Source organism: Pocillopora damicornis, chromosome 10 (genome assembly GCF_964200805.1).
Source record: "Pocillopora damicornis chromosome 10, jaPocDami1.2, whole genome shotgun sequence".
Taxonomy (NCBI): Eukaryota; Metazoa; Cnidaria; class Anthozoa; order Scleractinia; family Pocilloporidae; genus Pocillopora; species Pocillopora damicornis.
The window spans coordinates 16,155,306-16,177,713 of NC_142679.1; the positions used below are offsets into that span (position 1 = coordinate 16,155,306).

At 39.6% G+C, this 22,408-nt stretch overlaps 1 protein-coding gene across 3 annotated transcripts in view; it reads left to right on the plus strand.

Moving 5' to 3' along the window:
• The window catches only part of LOC113679300 (atrial natriuretic peptide receptor 1-like), a 43,008-nt gene that overhangs the window by 893 nt on the left and 19,707 nt on the right, over nucleotides 1-22,408 (plus strand). The window contains exons 1-5 of one of the 3 annotated variants that reach the window (XM_089185863.1): nucleotides 53-190; nucleotides 9,499-10,000; nucleotides 20,057-20,363; nucleotides 20,580-20,890; nucleotides 21,408-21,543. In XM_089185863.1, coding sequence (XP_089041989.1) covers nucleotides 9,590-10,000; nucleotides 20,057-20,363; nucleotides 20,580-20,890; nucleotides 21,408-21,543 — 1,165 coding nt within the window. In that variant the 5' untranslated portion in view covers nucleotides 53-190; nucleotides 9,499-9,589. Of the gene's footprint in view, nucleotides 1-52; nucleotides 191-4,717; nucleotides 4,854-9,498; nucleotides 10,001-20,056; nucleotides 20,364-20,579; nucleotides 20,891-21,407; nucleotides 21,544-22,408 lie in introns of those variants that run through there. The other 2 variants (XM_089185862.1, XM_089185864.1) reach the window with 2 other exon arrangements.

Here is a 22,408-nt window from a genome sequence, read left to right on the forward strand (position 1 = left end):
CTTTTCATTGGAAACATTAAAGTCAAATTGCTTTGACGAAAGCCGCAACGCTTTCCAGCACGCTTAAAACTTTGCTCATAAAGACGAATATCGGGCCTTAGTCTCCAGGTGACGTTTGTGAGACTAGGGAGTCAGGTAACTTCTACACTTTCTTTAACGTGTTACTGAGGCCTAGAGGAATCTGTTTCAGGTAGTTTCTTTGATTCTTATTTTTTTCACTGATTTTAGAGTTCGATTATTAATTAATATCTCTTAAAAGGGTTTCAAGGCTGAGTTGAACGCGTACCTAGACCATGAATTTGGAGTCAATAATTCAGGTTAAACTTGAAAATGTAAACTGGTCGGTTTTTTCCTAACGTACACACATTTTACAATGTAAACTGTTTTATGTCAAAATGGCAGATGTTAATTTGAGTACATTCTATTTATCAAAAATAGGTCAGCTCACCAAAAATCAAGAATTGTCAGGGTAGTCAAAATGGGAATCGAAAGCAGATTGATTTCATACGTAGATTGACTCAATTTAACCTTTGTCCCTCATTGAATTACCCTTCGATCCACGCTAAAGACGGAGAGCACGATTTTTTTTGCGCAGACGGACCGACTTTGGCTAGTAGATGTGATGTTTTACTTTCTCCCCGGTAAATTGGTTTATGAACGATTTTTGTGTGTATAACAGTGTTATTTGCATAGAATTTATCCCTTCTACTCAAACCTTTGGTAAGGTAAAAAAAACAAAACAAGAAAAAGCTGCAACGATCAAATCAGAGGAGCTTAGTAACAAAGTAACATTTTGAATCGACCGGATTAACTCTGTCACTCCTAAGATCTCATCGTCAACTTGCGTCAACCAATTCAATTCACTTACAACACTGATGAGGGACCTAATGAGGCGATGGCTTTTGAGGCCGACGATGTAAATTTTGGTCAATTCACGGCCAACGGTAAATATATTTTGTGATCGCGTTTACAGTTCACCTACTTTTATGACTAGCAGTTAAAATTTGTCAATATTTTACGCATAGCGGCTAAATTTTTTGGCTGTTTTTCAGTTAACGTTTAACCTCATCGAGACCCTCCAAAATGTCACTATTGTTGAAATGTTGGTTGATTTTAACTTGCGCAGACCAATTATCAATGATATGGTAATAAACGGCAAACGATTGGCGAATGAAATTCCACCGATTTATTGACGAAAAGAAGCTGAACGAATCCTCCGACAGAAGCTCGTCATGTCAAAAGGAGGACGATCGCAACAAGTGGCATGATTAAAGGGTATGTAAACCCAAAAATACATGTTTTTCTCATACTATGTAAAAAGTGGCGTAGAGAACGAATCTGAAATTCGTTTTGTCCAATTCGACTTATTTTAGGAGAAAATCGGCATTTTCAACTGAAATTCCATTTCCGGTAAAAACAATAGCGAGAGTCGTGACGTAAGCGGTGGAACTAAAATATTGCGCAACACATATTCCCTAGTAGAACTGGTGTGGTAGCTCGTGTAAGTAGCGGTAGTTCGAAGATGTTTTTCAGAAGATAGTGACTCGAATGCCCTAAGCTTAGTATATGACGGCGATGGGGATGGTCTAGAATCTTTAGGAAAGCCTGGGCCACGTCCTTAACAATATGAGCTGCGTAGGGTTCACCGAAGCGATCCGCACGAACACAGTGTTGACAGCGATGCGACCTCCTCGGATACTCAGACTGGTATCTAATTTACTGTGTGATTTACTTGTATTTGATATGAAAATCCAATAAAGCAAGGGCACAATCTAAAAGAATGCAACAGAAATTTTTTAAACCCGCTGAGCTTCCGATGGTGTTTTGTATAAAATTGTCAAAGGTGCGAGTGTGGAACTTGTCAACCAATGCCGACAACTCGTGAAAGTGTTTGTTGTACGGAAATCGGGCAATTGTGGCAAAAAGTAGAGGAGCGAGGGTCTGAAACCCAGATAAGTTGTATTACTAAGTATCCAGGTTTTTAGTCAATTTGCCTCGATTTCTGGGTGCTCGAGACGGCCTATTACACATACAGGCAGCAGTAAGGCACAGAGAATCACACCGGGAAAGAGTAAGCTAAATGTTTTCCGTTTCATCTGTTTCGTTACATTTTGAGATCGATTTGCTTGAGTTGTTTCTGTCATTGATTTAATAATACAGTACTACAACTAGCTGTTTATAGTTCCGAATAATCTGCTTCTGGTAGGGCCTGAATTGTCGGTACAACACCAGGAAGAAAAATGACTGCTACAAACAACAGAATGTTCGAACGGCTCGACGAAATCGGCTATTTTCATTTGAACAAGTTTCACAAATTGTGGCTTCAAATTTGCGTCATTTGGAAATATTTGCGTTGTATGCTCAGTTTTGTTTGAATCAGTACAAAACTGGACGACACAACGCTTTACCATTATGAAAAAACTGAGTATATTGAAGCAAACTGTAAGTAAAAAAATCGTGACGAGACCGGCAAACAACGGCTGTGGAAAAGACTCCGTGTCTCACGCGATTATTAAACGAAACTTTGTAGGTTCCACCCGTGACGTCACAAGAAAGATGGCGCCATTCAAAATGGCGAATGTTTCGAATTTGGAAGAGCTTTTTCAAAGTGAAAATAGACTTTTGAGAAAAAACGAATGGCACCTTTGGTGTACTTGATATATTTACTAAACATCTATGTGAAAAGAAAATGAACGTTTTTTGGGTTTACATGCCCTTTAACCAACCAAATTTGAGGAGTAAGGAAATATGTGTCATCGAGGAGTTTCAAGAAAAATAATTTTTCACCATATTTCGCTGATCCTGCCAGTGTTTAGAATCATATTATGAAGAAATTAGAACGTGGTGTAGCTCCTTAGTAATTCCGTTTACCCAGTAGAAAAGCTTTGACTCTCAAGTGCCTGGCGTCCCGCGTGACTGCGATAAGGGAATCATATCAGCGCTTTGAACCCTGAAAGTGATAAGCATTTAAGTTCTCCTTACAAAACCAGCCCTGGATCACACATTAAGGTCACAAGAATAAAGGAACTGATCACATTTGAAAGAAGTTTTTTTATTATTAAACAAATTCTCCATGTCTGGACCTTAGAATATCTACAAAAAAAAGTTTGGTGAATATCCTCACTGATGTTAAGGTGTTCAGGGTTTGTGAATCATCCCATGCTGAAGACAACCAAGATTTAGCAGCTTTTCTTATGCTTTTGCTATTATTTTCTTACTATCTCTTATGTATAAAGTAGCATGTACACAAACTTGGAAAACAATGTTTTACTACTTCGCCCAGAATTCCCATATCATTATTATCTGGCCAAAAAAAGCCCTTTGTACAAAATCATTTGTCGAGAAATTAAAAAAGTCACCTCTTGTCTTACTTCTCGCGAACAACTTTCTTATGAGGTCTGTGATCCATCAGTGTTTCATAAGATCATTACAAGAAGTGATATTTGTTAAAAACAGCTGAACTGAAAAAAACAAAACATCTTCATTATTATTAAAAACAACAGGCTGAATTGAAGAGGTCTCGCCATTGGGTGCCTACAAAACCTTGAGCAATCTTAATGGGAACGAAATGGTTCTTTTTGAAAGTTCTAATTTTTTTTTCATATCACTTGATGTCTTTCCCTTGACTCCGTAACCACTTTATCGCAGTGTTGTATTGTGCTCTGATCTCAAATCGGGCTTAATTTCCGAGGTCTCAATGTTTCATACGGTTTCGCTTTAATTTGTTTTCTCCAATCCGAACGACCGTCGGCAATGCTTTTATCTTGGAGGTATGAATCAGATAGGAAGGGAAACAAAAAGCTTGTTAAATATCCTGAGCTTTATTTTATGTCCGACCTGAAATGTATAAAAATTAAACTGGAAGCTTAACTGTGACGTACAAATTGAATACAAGTAAAACTTTTGATTCGCCAAAATTTTTTAAAATTATCAGTAAAACATTTTAAACTATATGATAATATTTTCTTTAATTTAGGTGTAGGTCATGGATTACGGAAGTAGATGGTTAAATTATTGCAAACAGAGAAAAAATAAATGGGAAGATAAAAGAAAAAACCTTCGCTTTACACATATTTTTCAAAGTAAGAGTACAGTAGAAATGTAAAATCCTTTTCTCTTACTTTGCATTGTGCTGGTAAAACTTTCTTCTGAAATTACCAATCTCCTTCATCGCAGCATGAGTTTATTTCTGAAGGAAATTGAGATGTGCAAGGTATGGCAAGGAAATTAGTCAGTGACAATTATAATCAGTTCAAGTTGAGACGGCCAATTTTTGAATTTTTGACAGAAATATATTTTATGTAAAAACTAGACCTCTCTTAAGTGAGAAAGTCGATGGAAATTCAAGGAAAAAAATCAAGCACAAGCACAAAAAAGGTCATGACAGATTTCTTTCTTCTGATCTAACAGTGTTGTCCGCCTACATGGCGCTTAATTCATTTCTAAAAATTATAATTAGTGACTATAAACGTAGATCATCCGTAACAACACATCGACCTTTATTGTTTACATTCTATAAAGTTCTTCAAATTACTCATACCACGATCTGTGTCAGCAGAGGATCGCACTTTCTCCACCAATAATTTATCAAAGTTAAGAGTCTATTCATCGATCTAGCCTTACTCTTAAGGCTAAATGAACCGCAAATTAAACATCATAACGTAGGCTATGTTTGACGTCAAATCCGGCACAGCGCGGGGTATACGTATAAATTTTTAAGCTGCTGCGAAATTGCAACTACATATATCTCTTCGTAATTTACCAGACTTTGTGCACTCTCTGGGCGAATCATGATGTCTCAGCACGTATCTACACCTTGAAGTGATTTGATATCACGCTCCGAAGGTCTTCAAGTGAGTTTTATTTTTATCGTAAGTTAAGTTTTCTCTGTATGCAAGCAGTGTTATTCATTACTTAGGACGATGGAACCACTTGACCGTTTTTGCCAGAGGTTTCACCAGTAGTCATCACCAGTGAGTTGATTAAATCCAGATTCGCTTTAATCAAAGATTATTCCCTTTAACGCCGGCTGAAAAAAAGCCTTAAATTTGGGTGATACAGATCCTTTTATATCGACCACGAGAATAACAGATTGTAGAATAGATGAATCGTCCATCTTGATTTATCTCCGCCTGAAAATTGTGGTAGTTATTTGGTTCGAGTTTCAACGATGTTCTGAATGTTCGCGCACTGACAATGCTTCCGACAAAGTTTTTTCTCCGTGCATTCATCGCTTTCTTGTTTATACTTAAAAAAAAAACCGCACAAACAAGTAATGTTGAGTTAATAGACAGCATGGAAATCGAGCATTGAACTCAGAGAGGAGTGAGCTGATTCATTCCCACTCTTCTTAGCAGATGCACGAATACCTCGTTGGTCGAGGTACGCATGAATCAACAGTAATGATTTTATATCAAAAAAATATTGCAAGATTATTCCATGTTTTTTAAACAAGTTAGTTGTCAAAGCTGATTTCGATAACTAAAACAACACCGCTCTACATGTAAACTTCAGAAATTATTTATTCATGCAGAAAATTGTTGAACAACTGAGAAAGCTTTCAAGATATACCTTGATCCACTGCTCTAACTTAAAGTTTTATTATCAAACATATCGGGTTGCTCGAGTAACATATTTCTAATTTCCCCTATTCGGCGACTTGTTTTTATTTCCCCGGAATATCACAAAAAAAGGTTATTATTTCTGTGAATTATAGACTTTATCTAGTTTCCTGCTCGTCAGACATGAAGTCTGGGCGAAGAAATAAAGACGACTGTGTATCGAGAAAAAGTATAATTTCTAGTGGGTGGATTTCAGCGCAGGTGAGCAACTTAGATTTTTCCAGTTTGATCCTTTAGCTGGTTTGTAAAGTTTTCAATGCATGAATTTTCCTGTACTGAAGGTTTTCGCAAATTGTTTGATCGTCTTTTCGCGGCAAAGTTTTGCCATTTCTTTCACATTGTCTTATGAGCACTAATTATTCATGCTTACGGTTTTGAAAACGTTTTATTGCCTTTGGTTACCCATAGGCAATAAAAATTATTTTTGAAAATAAAATGATTTATGACCTGAAAAAATTTCACAAAATCAAATGCTCTAAATTTTAGTTGGTTGTCTCAGCAAAATTGCCAAAGGTCACTAGACTAGTTTCAATCGCGCCAAAAAGTCCTCAAAATTTGACATAATGGCGACGCCAAAACTCATTAAATGATGATCTCATCTCTGAAAACTAACATCAGTTAAATTCAGCAGCTCTCCGGCACTGGAGGAAATACTTGGTACGAAAAACCAGGCTTAATGATCAGAAATTTTCATCATGGGTTCCTGCCGTCTTCCATTTTTGTACTTTCCAAGAAACCTTGTTTGTGAATCCATAGAATTTTGTAAAAGGTAGTGCTTGCTTAAATTACACCAAATATGACGAAATAGGGGAGTATCCTTACAATCACTTAAAGGTGCACTTTATACAGTCGCACGATTCAAGTTCTTGCGTACAGAGAGACTCTAATTTTCTCGACAGATCATGCATACTTGATCATACTTGTGTTAGCAGTTCATCATGTGATAATCATGTGCTTCCAATACCGTGGTTTTGCAATCTAAACGTTAAATTCAGAAGAGTGGCGATATAGATTGTGCAGACTGTGATATTTTATTTTGGACAGCAACAAACATATGAGAAGAACAAACGTGAAATATTTCCGTTCATAAACCTCCTACGTGTAATCAGAAGATGCCGCACTTGTTCCGGCCTACTTTTAGTCTATTAATTCCCCCATATTTACTGTTTTTGCTCAGGTGAAAAGGTTATTTAGCTGTTTTTCTGGTCGTTAATCCAAACGATCTATATTTAGCGCTTTCACATAAGGAGAGGCCTGAGGCTCAAATATGTTCAATAGAAGGATCAAAACATAGCGTGACAGGAACTTGTCTCGTAAATAAAACTCACCATCGAGGCGCCCAAGAGGTTCCATCAAGTCCGCTAGGGCTCAGAAGCAGTCCAAGATTTTTGATAGGCACTTAAAAGCACATTTTTAAGTGACAGTTGAACTTCTTGGTGGCAGCTTTCAATTATTCTTGTTACACATGTCAGGGTGACGTCATTGAAAAACACCCAATGCAACGTTTACCTCAAGCATAACAGTGTTATAAAATCAGGAATGGAATGGACTGCCAACACAGCATTTGCTTTTCTCCGATGTACTAGTATACGGGTTGTTTGAAAGGCGGTCGGTGCTAGTCCATTAAGACTTAAAGTTGGTTTTTTATTTCTCTTCATGATAGAGAAATACTTTGAGGGCTAACATCTCGTGAATTTTTCCCTTCTTGTAAGGCTGAACTCTAGGAAATACTGTAAAACTGCAAACTTGATCAAAAAACTCCTCCCCAGAGCCATTAAACTAAATGTAAAACCTGCAAGGACCCCCTCACTCCCGGAGGTGACCAAAAGGTAATTTCTCCTGTGAATCATTAAATAAATGGTTTGAACCGGGAGTGACAGTCAATCATGCAATGTGGTCGTCCGCTTTGAGCTGGTCTTGAAACGAGACTGGAAGGGATGGACGTCAACGAAACATTGAACAAGGTAATTTAGTATTTTCAACTGAGTCGATACGTAACTAGGCCACCTTTACGCGTTTCAAAGCTGACGTTTCGAGCGTTACCCCTCCGTCAGCGTGAATGACGAAGGGCTACCGCTCGAAACGCGGCCAGTTTACGTTATCGACTCAGTTGGTGATACCAAATTATCTTTGCTCTGACGAAGGGCTAACGCTCGAAACGTTAGCTTTAAAACCCTAAACGGTGGCCAAATTACGTTACTCGGTTGATAATACTAAATTACCCTGTTATACTCTCCCACCGATGCAGCACCACAGTTTCTGTAGAAACTTACCCCCTTGAAACGTTGAACATGTTGGTTGTTATTGAGTCTTCTTGCCTTCCGACGATCTATAGCATGTTTATCACAAAGTGCGAATGCTTTTTCATTACAAAAGTGCAACAAGTGTTATAACAAAGTGGGTAGATTATTACAAAGTGCGAAAGAGGTCCATCCAAGGCTAACCACGCGCACGACCGAATGCAAGTTATTTCATCATGCTCCTGATTAGAAACTCTAAAACCTTGTTTATTATACTGACTGTGGACAACGAACTAGCTGGGATGGCTAATAGTCTGCTCCAAGACTCTCGCAAACATCTGGTTTTCCAAAGCAGATTGAGCGAAGAATGAACTGAATTAAGAAAGACAAATAATCTTTACTTTACCAAGATTTCGTGGATCGCTTCAAATTTCTTAAGTTTAACATCTAAATTCATCAGGATGCTGAGAGCGTAAAAATATATTTGCGCACAATATATATATATATATATATATATATATATACATTTATAAATATATATATATATATATATATATATATATATATGAAGACAATTTTTGACGATAAAGGAAAAGATATATACATTTTATATATGTTTTTGAGTTGCGACTTTTTCGAAAATGGGTGAATATGCATGTATATGTATATATATTTATATGTATATATTGAGAGAGGGAAAAAACAAAGAGACTATACTTTCATCCATACAAGCCTGTTTCGTGATCACTCACTCATCAGGGGATTTTAAAAAATATCCCCTGATGAGTGAGTGATCACGAAACAGGCTTGTAGGGATGAAAGTAGTCTCTTTGTTTTTTCCCTCTCTCAATATATATCGCGCTCTACTTCTACGTATTGAGCACTGTACTGCGGAAAATCGAAACACAGGCTTCCTATATATATACATATATATATATATATATATATATATATATATATATATATATATATGTATATATTATTTTTTTTTTAATTTTTTACTTTTTGATATATTAGCGAGAGTAGGAAACTTAGCGATTAATTTCAAGCCTTTTTTAAGCTTTAGTGGGATTAATTAGACATTAATATGCTCCGGTGATTCATATTATTCTACAATATTATTCTACGAATATATCTGTTGCTTTTAGTTAAGGAATATAAGAAAAATAATCAAAATGAGAAGTAGTTCTTGTCTCTTGTGTTCTCAAAAGCGAGTTTAAAATCATCCAATGACGATGACGCAGTTGTGGGACGAGGGAAAAATCCTTTTGCGAAAGCTAGAAGTCCATTCCACAGTCCTCTGGCCTTTCCGGCTAATTTTCGCCAACAAGTGACATTCGATCTATTTAATAAGCCCAGATGTTTGAAAACGTTCTTAATCGACGTCAAAACGCTTTGCTCTTCTTTGGTTTTTTGAACATAATGGACAGCGAACAAGACAATGAAAAGATCAACTTGAAGTTTGATACTTCACTTAAACGGAATCTCCAAAGAGGTCCTCCTATTGGTCGCCTTGGACACCGTTTACTTACCAAATGAATTGCATTTGCAGGGATTACATTATTTATAAATTATTCATTCACGCGCTAAAATGGTGTGGAGTTGATTACCTAGTATTGTTGCGACTTTGTTTTCAGAATACATTGATGACGCAGATATGGACGTCGTGAGGTACCCCGAGTTAGACTCTTTGAGGTAGCAAAAGAAAGCCCAGTGCGGGCCGGGAAGATGCCATTCAGAGCATTGAGAGAACGGTATAGCAACTACAACAACCTATGGCTTCAGGCTTTGTTTATTTTGTTCTTACTAACTACAAGGTCAGAAACCGGTGAAATCACTCTGGGGTTTTTACTGCCATTTAATGTTCCGACGAATAATTCTGCCGCGGTGGCGCTCACATCAGCAAAAGACTTCGCTTCTGCGTTTCTGCTGGCTGTGGAAGCAGTCAATGATTCATCATTGCTACCCGGGAATCGAGTAACCTTTGTTTTGAACGATACTCAGTGCAACGATGATATTTCAATCAAGACCATGCTCTATCAGTTGGAGAGAGGTGTTAAGGTTATCATAGGACCTGGATGTACCTGTGCGACAGAGGCGAAGTTAGCAGCAGCCGCGAATGTTCCTATGGTTTCGTACGTAAGTACAACAGACACTGATGAAATATAGTTACTTAGCTTGATGTTGCTAACATAGTTGATACTCAATCTCGGCTACAAACAGCCGCTGTCACTCAGCAACTTTGCGAAAAAGCTCCATATGTCGATATGATCAATTTTATTGGCAAGAATTGTGAGGCAAAATTTAACCCCAACGAGTACCTTTCGTTCATGATATCCGGATGATTCACGATCTCAAGTGTCAGAGTTGACCGCGGGATATACTTTTTATTTGGGACAATCTTAACACAGCAGCTTCTTAACAATGAAGTATTCTTCACCTTCTTGAGGGCTGTGAATCCTCTCACAATGAAATAATCAAGTTTTTGTTTTTCGCAATAACATACAGGATTACTTCTGTGTTCTTGACCGGAATAGACCCCTAAGGGGGTTGTAACGGAGCCGTTGTCTTTAATAGGAAAAGTGGTCTTTTGGGAATATTGTTTTTGACCGCAAGGTCGCACAGAATACGGACAAACATACTCATGAATTGTGTACATTTCATGCTCTGAGAAATTCTTTGTTTTGAGGAAAGCTTTTGGGCGGTCTGTCCGTTTACAACAAACGCTGATCAAACTTGGAATTTTCATCCATTTTCATAGAACTTATTGTGCCTTTGTCAAGGCGTTGGTGGCAGTAAATAGTGTACGCCAAATGAGACACGGAGGTTGGTTTTTGTCGTGTAGATTTATGTAAACAAAAGGTGAGCTTAGAATTTGGCAAGAACTGTGACTAAATTGTTTGCAAACTTTGTCTTACATTTGCATTTTCTTGACGGCATGACGGCTTTCTGATTTAAGAAAAGTTTGATCTGGACTGTTAAGAGAAATTAGAGGACTAGAACCTTGAAATGATATTAATGAAACGCTGCAATAACAAAGCTTACAAACATTGCTTTGTCAGTAGGTTTAAATGCATACATTTTGTAGGTAAATCTTTTTCATTATCATCTTCATTATTTACCCGAAAACTCGTCGCGATTTGGAAACTGTTTAGCGAAACATTAACCGCCGAAAAACCGCGATCTACTGCTGCCTTCCTTCCTGTGCAGCAATTAATAGATAATACCATTTTGTATTGATGTGCTTTATTTCGCTTTTTTCACGTTTCGACTCAATGTTTGAAAATCACACTAAACTGGCATGCAAATTTTAACTTCTTTGCAAAAATACACTTCGGTAATATTTCGATGACTCGGAATATATTTAATCGAAATTTTGCCAAGAAACCAGAAATTGAACTGTCCGCATATCTGAAGAACAACATTTTCAGTGTAGGTCACTTTTGATATTTGTGCTACGTGCCTATCTGTTCACACTATTATACTTGTTGGCACGTCAAAATATCTCTTATCTATATTAAAAACAGTATTCTGACACTCACATCGACGGCTTGCCGAAGAGAGAGTGACAGAAATGAGTAATCCATTCTCGCCTGAATAAATTTTTTTTAAGAGCCATGTTTAAAATTAGGCTTTATCTATCAATTTTAGATGAAAATATTGATCATTTGAACGTTTTTTCCTTGTGCTACCGAACACAAACTCTTCGTTTTTTTCAAATTGTTATTTGAATAAAAAGCCTCTCGTAAAAGCAGTTTGAGTAATTCTATACCGCGAAAAGGTGAAACAGAATGCTATGTTTGGCTGAAAGAGAAAAGATGAATTATTTTTGCGAGAAACACACATTGCAAAGAAATAGATTGACTACTAAGATTATTTTTGAGTTATTACTCAGAAACGGCTTGAAACGAGTCAAGGGAAAAGAACCATAAATTTCACTAAGCTGTAATATTTCCGGAGCAGTTTTTGATTAGAAACGAATGGTATTGTGAACTGGGTCGGCTGCTATAGACTGGATCATGTTATTACCCATGGAGACCGGAGCACTGATTCAAACTAATAAAAAAAAATATATATAAAAACCCAAAGAATAACTGAACAACCTAAACTGAAGATTTCAAAAACAGTTTCTGATCATTGAGATACAACTATCAGAAATATAAAGATTTTCTAACAGTTTCACAGATGGACGCGTCGATGACAGATTGATGCCTATCACGCTTTTTGTGCCTCATTGCAACTTCAAAGGGAAAATTGCCTAGTATTCATCTAGCGGCTTGATACTCACAAAAATGTCAGACATAATAATTGTGAATGTCTTTCAAATTATCAATTTTCTTGAGTTTCATTCTCAGCTAGAACCCGCTCTAGTTTAAGAGATATTTCCTTTTTTAGGTGTAACAGCCATTTATTTTACAAATTAAACTTTCCATTTAATGACAGCAAACTGCGCAAAGTCGAATTAAATCGTTTCTGTAATTATATGAAATAATCTTTTTTAAAGTTTGAGTGTCAAACTGCACGTGAGACGACTGAACCTCACGTAATGTGTACTGTATATCAAAAATATTTTCCAAAGCGGTGGCACCGCATTCATTTTGCGTGCAAATGACAGTCAGGCCACACTGAAAGAAATTTTATATTTCATTTGCTAGGAGAGGTGTTCAACGAAATTGACGTTAAGTTTACAAATTGCGTACTGTCTGCACTCTCGGTTGGAAAGTCCGAAACAGTTGGCGTTTTTCGGCGGTAATGATTCATCTCCGACAATTCTTGTTTTAAAAATTTTGACACATCCGGTTATTTGGTATAATATTAGTAAAGAACTCGGAATTTTGAATACGTTTGTTGTTCATACTTTGCCGAAATCGTTTTCCGACGTTTATGAATATATTTAAAAACAGGTCTACACAAAAGAACAAAAGGCTTTGCTGACTGATATGAATTTACTTTTCATGTCCAGAAATTTCACTCCGTATTTTTAAAGCAGCCCTTGTAAAGATTTCTATAAACCTGCACAATTTTACAAGCGTTACGATCAATATGATAAATTTCTGTGGGTTTCTGTAAAGAGTTTGGTGTAGTTATGGATAGTGTTATCAACGAAAGGGCATTATTATCAAACTGCTTTTTGTTTTGTTTTTGTCTTTTTCCTCTCCTGTTTGGTAAAGAGTTCGAAGATAATGCCCTTCACATCCTGTTTATTTTCCCGCTGTTTGCTAATGAATGGCCGATATTGACCGGTTTAATGTTGTTATAACATCATGGAAAAAGACCATCTATGAAAATAGTGCGCGTTAATATTACATTCATGATTGTTGAAGGAATAATTATATTCTCGAATTTTAAATTTTGAATGGAAAGTTCATTGGAAAGTAAACATTTTCCACAATTTTATGATCTCTTAATCGCCCAGTGATTGACAAATATATTTGTCTTTACTGGGCAATAACTAAGGATCTCCTTCAAAACAGAAGGTTGATTGATGTTTGATGGCGGTGCTAAGCATCTCAGTAAACTAGCAATGGTAAACTTAAAGAGGAAGTAAGAGTGAAATTTCATAGTCATCGAGATAAATAACGACAGGTCGCTCCAATTTTTTTCCAGTATTTTTCCAAAGAAAAAGAAAAACAAACCAACAGACATATTTTGCTTGAATTAAGTTTTGAACATTCTTACTTTTAAATTATATCGTTAAGTCTTTTTCACAGCTAAGTCTCTGATTAAGGATTTTTAGCGTTCGATGGTATATTTTCCTTCTTAAAGACCGTAACTTGTGGAAATAACCCCATTGTCCATATCATATTCGCAAACCAAAAAAATTCAAGATATTTCTATTTGATAAAAGAGGTGAATATGATCTAAGACGAGAATCCTCGAGAAGACCATCTATTTTAGTGAGAAAGTCCCTTGGAAAAAAGACCTTGAATCGCATTTTTGATTGTGTCACAACCTTTTAGCCGATGATTTCGACTTTGCGTGAATGGAATTTTTATTAGAGAATTGATTTTAGAGACGGCCCACGCTGAGATTGCTATCTTAAGAAAACCTTAAGGGCGTCGAGCCTATTGATGATCTCTCTGGCCATAATTCCTTTTTTGTTTTCAATTTTCCGCTTATGCATTATTAGTCAAATGTTGTCAATGTCTTTCGCGAATAATTGACAGTGTACTTCTGGATCAATCAAATTTGTGTTTCGAAGCAAGTTGACGAGCCAATGTTGAACGCTATATGCACGGGAGATATTCTTATACTCGACTAAAACCCATTACCTTGTTTGTTTACAGTGTGCTGGATTTGTCTGGAAGTGTAGTGGCGGGTTATAAGGCGTGTTTCAGTTGAAGTTAGGACTGAGTGTGAGCCTTATATTGAATTATAATGAGCGGTGCTATTCAGTTCCTCAAGGTTTAAATATGAACATGGTGCCGCTAATCCTTTCGTTTAAACACGGCGACGGCGAAGTCTTAGGATTATGATCGCTTTATTGTCTCTAATGGATGACCTTAGAAAGTCACGTAGGACCTAATTGAGATCATAAATTACATTCACTAAAAACGTTTGTGAGTTAATGGATTTGGAATGTAACGAACAGGCAACGTTTGCGAAGAAGAGAATTATGTTTGAAATAACAGCATCAACGGGAAATTACACAGCTTGAGTTGAAATGCCAATTACAGAACGTTTAGATTAGATTTAGCTTAGTTTAAGCGGAAATTTGAAAACTGAATTCAAATGATTCCCGACACATCTCTTGTGTTGTGAAAGAAAAGTGCGTAGTAGATTATCGGTCGACAGTTTTTTAAACCTCGCCTACGTAAATATTTTGCAGTGGGCGATTTAGTGGTCGATTTGTCAGCGCGTCAAACAATCCAGTTGTCTTGGTTAGTGAATGGCAAGTAGCGGAGTTGTGTTCTTGAGAAAAAATAATTTATTTCTGTAATTCATCAGAGAAAAATTATATTAGCGAAGATTAGATAGGTAAACACCTCTAAACATTTTGATCTAAGAGCTGGAACGCTGTTCCCAGTGGTGTCTTCATGTTACTTAATACGCGATAAACTCCTGCAGGTGACTATTCATCAGTGGCAGCTATTATAGTCTCTTTCTCAGCAGCTGTCGCTCATGGGTCTGTTAGCACCGGCTCAGGAAAATAACCAATCAATTCAGACCAACCGTCCCGGTGAAAGGAAATTTGCTGCAAAACAGTAAAACTTTGGAGACGTTGGCGTTCTTTACACCGCATGTGCATAATGTCCTACACTCTCGGAAGTTATCCATGTTTCAATTGCATATAGCGACTAGGTCTAGTGCAACTCCATTGGGATGGGGTGCTAGTTCATCGAAGGCTACCGCCCTCCCCCCCCCCCTGTCACGATTCTGTGAACTCAAAAGGGTTGTTTATTGTGCGAACTCGACTGCCGCCACGTGTGTATTCGTTGTCTCCCAAGTCTTCTAAATATAAAGATGTTTATCGGCCCAGTGGCGTGACCGTGTAACGCAATATCACGACATCTTCCCCTTTTTACAAAGTTTATCTTCAAAAGTTAATTAATACTTAATGTTCGGTTTCGATCACTGTTCAAATCACATAAAATCGACAAAACATTGTTCTTCATTGAAATCATAAAAAGATAGAAACAGAACCCAACAACTATTTAGCGACTCAATCATTCAATGTTCAGTTCATATGGTAATCCTGATGCCACAAAGGCGGTCGACGTCTGCGTTCTGATCGACGAGTTTCAATCCTTTGTGGCTCAAGCTCAGTTCCCATCTCATTTTCAGGTGGCATTCTCTCTGTTTTGGTCTCGCCATGGAACTCCGGTGGAGGAGGTCCTGGCTCTGTCAGATTTGGCGCCGGTTTGAGGGTAGACTCGGGCGGAGTTAGTTCTACCAGACTCCTAGGTGGTGCTGTTTCCGGGGTCAGGCGCAGTTGCCGACGGTTGCGTCGGTATCGCCTGCCGCAAACTTCAACTTCATAAGACCTGTTCCCCAAGGCTTTCATGCAGGTCCCCAGACTCCATTCCTCCCTTCCGGGAAGCCGCATCCTGATGGCCTGTCCACACTTTAGTGCCTCTAAAGGGCGAAACTTTTTGTTGTATTGTTTAGCTTGTCTTTTCTTGCGCTCAGCTAATTTGGTGGCTGTTTCCTGGTGTGATGGCTGCCGCAGGAGCGTTTCATGGGTTGGTAAGAAAGTGCGTGTGCGGCGTCCCATCAGTCTCTGTACGGGTGATGTTCCTAGACCCTCTGTTGGGGTGTTGCGCCAATCAAGAAGGGCTAACAGCGGGTCTTGCCCATCCGCTTTCGCTTTCGTCATCAAGTTCTTGCAGGTCTTCACGGCATTCTCGGCGCGGCCATTTGATTGGGGGTAACGGGGGCTCGAAGTTCTATGTTCAAACTGCCATTCTCTCACGAATGCACTGAACACCGATGACGTAAACTGAGGTCCGTTGTCGGTAATAAGCACGTCTGGTATCCCATGGCGGGCGAATTGTACTTTACACGCAGCTATCACGCTAGCAGATGTGGCCACCTTAACCTCCTGGACTTCAAAGAACCCACTCCAGTAGTCGACTAGGACAAAGAAATGTTGTTGCCCAAGGTCAAAAAAATCGGCACCTAGCATCGACCAGGGACGCGACGGGATCGGATACGGTTGCAATTCCTCGCGGCACTGATCTGGCTGGTACGACTGGCAGATTGAGCATTTGGAAACAAAGTCCTTTACTTCCGAATTCATGAGGGGCCAATAGAGGACCTCCCTAGCGCGACGTAAACACCCTTCGATTCCAATATGTGATCGGTGAATTTGCTTCAACATTTCTTTTCTCAGGGAAGGGGGTACCAGCAATCGCTCCCCCAGGAATACTAGTCCCTTGTCTTCTATAAGCTCACTTCGTTTGTCATAGTAAGGCGTCAGCTCAGGGGTACAGGACTTCCTTGACACTGGCCATTCACCCTTGATTGCTCCGATTAGCTTTTGCATCACTGGGTCCCTGGCAATCTCGTTTCTGAATTCAGCGAGCCTGTATGGTGCAATCGAGAGGTTTTCTGAATGATCTATCTCGGCAAGTGTACAGATCAGACTTGTATCGTGCTTGGAGGCTTCGGTGGTGTTGCGGTATGCTCGACTCAGTGCATCTGATACCCACATAAGTTCCCCTTTTTTATACTGCACATCCAGGGAGTAATTCTGAAGGGCCATCAGCATTCTCTGGAGTCTCTTTGGTGAGTTGTGTATTGGCTTGGTAAAAACTGCCCTTAGTGGTTCGTGGTCAGACTCGATGTGTACAACTTCGCGTCCCAGTATGTATTGATTGAACTTGTCGGTTGACCACACTATGGCGAGGAGCTCTTTCTCGATTTGAGCGTAACGCGTTTCGGTGTCAGTCAGAGCTCGCGAGGCAAAGGCAACGGGCTGACCCTTTTGCATCAGTACTGCACCTAGACCCGTTATGCTGGCATCGCATTGGATTGTCACTTCTTCAGTAACATCATAGTATTTCAGTACCGGGGCCTTGGCCAAGTATTCTTTGACTGTGGTAAATGCTTTCTCATGCTGTGCAAGCCAACACCACTCGACGTCCTTGTCCTCAAGCCTTCGCAAAGGTTCTGTCATGTCGGACAGGAGTGGCAAGAATTTGGCCAGATAAGTGACCATCCCCAAAAACCTCTTCAGGCCTTTCACATCAGTCGGCGGTGGCATATCCAAAATAGCTTCAACTTTGGCTGGGTCTGCCTTTAGACCATCAGGAGTCAAGAGGTGGCCCATGAAACGCACTTCGGTTTGAGATCTTTTCAGCTTGAGTTTGTTGAGCTTGAGGTTCCACTCCCGGCATTTCTTGAAGAACGCACGTTCGTTCTTTTCAAGGCTCGAGTTGACCTCTGCGTCAGTTTCGCCAAATCCAGCGATGAGGAAGTCGTCAGCGATAACTTCAACTCCTTCTAAATTTTCTACGAATTCATGCATGCGTCGCTGCCAAACTTCAGGCGCACTTGAGATACCAAAAGGCATGCGGGCCCATCTATAACGCCCAAAAGGCGTATTGAACGTTGTCAGGAAACTAGAAGCATCGTCTAAGAGGATTTGGTGGAAACCATCCTTGGCGTCACAAAGAGTAAATTTCTTGGCACCTGTTAAGCGGGAGGCCACTTCATCGATAGTCGGCAACTGGTAATGCTCTCGCCGAATGGCACGATTTAAATCTCTCGGGTCAATACAGATGCGTACTTTGTTTGGCTTCACTATGGCCAACATGCTGGATACCCACTGCGTCGGTTCTGTTACTGGAATAATAACTTTACGATCAACAAGTTCGTCCAGCTTGTTTTTGATGCATGGACGCAAGGCTACTGGCACTCGCCTCGGTGCGTGGACAACTGGTTGCGCCTGTTCGTCTATGGCTATTTTGTATGTTCCCGGTAGGGCCCCTAATCCGTCGAATACGTCCTCATACTCTTCGAGCAAGGAGGCTTTGGGACACTTGACGTGTAATGCTAGGACGTCACAATTATGCAAACTCACAAAGCCTAGATTGAGGCTGGTGTTCAATGATAAAATCGGTTGATAGTCTCCGTCTAAGATGTTAAACTCCATTGACCTCCGCTGTCCACGGGACCACACAGGCAGGGTAGCTTTACCAGCAATTTTGCGGCGATCCCCTGTGTACGAGACTATTTCCTTTTGGCATGGTTTGAGGCGATGAAGGAGGGTGTCCCCAGTGATTTGCTTGTATAATTGGGCCGGGAGAATGTCGCACTGCGACCCAGTATCTATTTGAAACCGGACTTCTGTCTTGGGATCTGGCCCATAAATGTGGAGTTTGACCACTGCCAATTTTTCCTGGCCTTTGCTCTTACTAGTAGTAGCACCAATGTAGTAGGGGTCGTTTCCCATGTCGACGGCTTCGTGGACCGCCGAAACTCTACTTTTCACTCCTCGGGGATTAGCGCGACATTTATTCGCAAAATGATTCATACTCCCACAGTTAAAACATGTTCTTCCATACGCGGGACAATGACGTCCATGCACCATTCCGCAATTTCCACATTCTTTAGACGGTCTTCTAAATGCTTGTGACTTAAGTTGTCGTTCTTCTTCAGGTTTTTCTGCCGATCCCGCCTTCCGTAACGCATGAACTGCAGTGTCTCCTCCAGCCATTAGCTTTACTTGCTGTTGGGTCTGTTCTGACGACTTAATAATGTCAACTGCTTGTAGGAGAGATAAATCATTCAAACGGAGAAGTCTCTCGCGGACGCGATCATCCCGTATGCCTAGCACGAGGCGGTCACGCAAAATTTCATCTGGTGTGATTGTATCGTGTGCACAGTTTTTTGCGATCGTTCGAAGCTCCGTAAGATACGTCGAGATGTTTTCGCCTGGTTCCTGGTTTCGGTTGTTGAACCTATAGCGTTCATATATGACCTGTGTCCTAGGAATGCAGAATTCGTCGAACTTCTTCAGGACTTGTGAAATGTCGTCTGCGTTTTCGTCTTCGTTCCAAATAAAGGTATCGTGGGCTCTGACGCCATCCTCGCCTATAATGCTTAGTAATGTCGACACACGAACTATGCCCTCTTGTTTATATACACCAGTAGCGATTTCGTAGCGCTGCCACGCTGCTTTCCACGATTTCCATGCGGTGGCTAAATTGTCGTCAAAATTAAGCGCTTTCGGCGGGGGCAAATTTGACGGGGGAATAAAAACTTGAGTCGGCGCTGGTGGCACAACTATGGATGCTTCAGCTGCTTCTGTCATCTTTAGGGGTGAACAGATCCCACTCCTGACACCATGTCACGATTCTGTGAACTCAAAAGGGTTGTTTATTGTGCGAACTCGACTGCCGCCACGTGTGTATTCGTTGTCTCCCAAGTCTTCTAAATATAAAGATGTTTATCGGCCCAGTGGCGTGACCGTGTAACGCAATATCACGACACCCCCTTTTAGCATCCTATAGGTCTCCCTAACAATTTGCTGCTATTTATTTAATACTGCTGAATGAAAAGAGGAACCGAAGTTGGAGCACAACGCATGAGCAATGCTTGTCAAAATTCGAACTGAACCCGGACCGATTTTGTATCCAACGCGCTTGCGAACCCTCAGGCGTATACCGAAAAACGAACTCAGCCAGGAGAATAATTAATTTGCTGTATTTTAATTTTTTAAACATTTGTACCGTTTTTTCTTCTTAACAGATGTGCATTGACGAAAATCTCTCTGATAAAGTACTTTTTCCAACATTCGCTCGGACAGTTCCGCCAATTAGCAGACTTTCTCCGCCGCTACTCGCACTAATGGAGCATTTCAGATGGACTCGCGTTGGAATAATCGCTCAAACCAATCACCGATGGTCTCATTGGAAAGCGTTGGAGAGCGACCTGAGAAACGGGGGCTTGGCAGTGGGCATCAATCTGACCCTGACGATGGGTGTCCATTTCAACGTCTCCAGTTTGTTACCCGAATTTGAAGAACTTTTTGAGACAGTGGCGAAACAGTCTCGAAGTAAGCTTTACTTGTACTGATAGGAAGAAAAGTGCCGTTGTTATTGAAGTATTTTGACCTCCTCTAGACCATTTAGCAACAAAATATTCGCAATTAAGCATGAACTTTTATAAACTTCCTCTTGAGTCAACCCTTATAAGCTTCTATAAAAGGTTCTTTGACTTAAATTCATTATCTGACTGCTAGCTTATAATCACGTCCTTTTTCGCTCCACAGTCATCATTTTAGCTATGGATTACGCCTATGCCCGCCAAGCTCTGAATTACGCCGGAAAAATTGGTTTAAATGACGGTCGCTTTGCATTCATCATGTTTGAGCTGGATTTAGACTTTACTGGGAAGAAGACGGGCAATTTGTCAAAATCATGGGACAGTGATTCAAAAAACACAACTGGGACAGTCTTTGAATCAGCTCTGTTAATCTCTTTGAACAACAACGTAAGCAAGGAATACTTGGCCTTCGCAGACGATGTGAAAAAGAAAAGTTCAAAATTCCCATTTGACAGCCCTGCGTCTTCAGGGAACATGGTGAGAGTAGGATGTTCAATTTTGTTATTTACTCTCTCGCTCATTCATTCATTCATTCATTCATGCATTCATTCATTCATTCATTCATTCATTCATTCATTCATTCATTCATTCATTCATTCATTCATTCATTCACTTAATCAAGTTATGATTCAAGGCGATCAGGATTACTATGATTTCAGGATTGCTTTAGTATTAGCTCAGTTATACAGTTACAGCCATATTTACTTTTACAAAACAACCATAACCAATTGGCAATAGACAGAACATATAAATTAATCTACAGAACAGCTACATCTGTTACAAGTATTTCTGTTACAGGTTAGTTACGAGCTTAGTGGCCAATTACCGTCGAGGCAGTTTATCTGGGAGCCACAATCTTATAACTATCGGATAACATGCGTCGACTTTCAAAATAAATCATAATTGCAATGTAATACTATACCTCGTTTTCTGATAACACTAGACCGTCCTTTCACAAAAATTTCTTTCAACATCCTTTTAACTTCATTTACAGCCTCCTATACAAGCAGCCTACCTGTATGACGCGGTTTTTCAGTACGCCGTTGCCTTGAATAAAACTTTAACCAATGGAGGAAAAATTTCAGATGGCCAGAAAATTATAAAGGAGATGCTTGGACAACAATTTGGAAGTAAGTACACCAGGGAAACATCTTAAAGACCAAAGAGAGTTTGACATAAACATGAAACTGAAGAGACGTATTGTAGCTGTGCGATAAGTGTTCCATTAGCTAGAATGCTTAATACGTAATCATGAGGGACCGATAATTTTTCATCGCTCGGGGGACTAGCCGTTGTCAACAGAGTATTAACCCTTTAACTCCTAAGATCTCATTAGTAATTCTCTTTACTGTCTGCCATACAATTCTTATGGTGTCAATTTGGAGAATTTGGTATTAGATCAACTAATAATCCCCTACTTGATATTTTACTTTATTCTCATCACTTCTATGCTTGATATTGTATTGAAATTCTCTCTTGGTCACTCATGGGAGGTAAAGGGTTAAGGGGGGACTACTACAGAAAATTAACCATTATGAAGGGGGGGAGGGGGGGGGGAATCTTAAGAGTATTACAGAGCCGCATGGAGGATCAAGTAAATTTTGTCGTGACCCAAACAAAATCCTCCGAACTCCACCCCCCCTTTCTCCCCAGACGATCAATAATTACCAGTCCCTTAATTAGTCTAGTTTCAAAGGTGATCCCTTTTAATTTGTCTCCAGACTTCCGCGGTAAAAATGTCAGGCGATTACGCGCTTTTCTTGCACCTTTTAAGGAGAAGGAACAGAAGATCTCCTAAGATCTCATTAGTAATTCTCCTTCCTGTTTGCCATACAATGCTTATGATTTTAGTTCGGAGAATTTGGTTTTGGATCAACCAATAATCCCCTAACTGATTACTTCTTTGTTCTCATCACTTGCATGTCTGTATGATATTGCATTGATATTTTGAGGAGAAAATCTGTCTTGGTCACTCATTGGAGTTAAGGGGTCAAA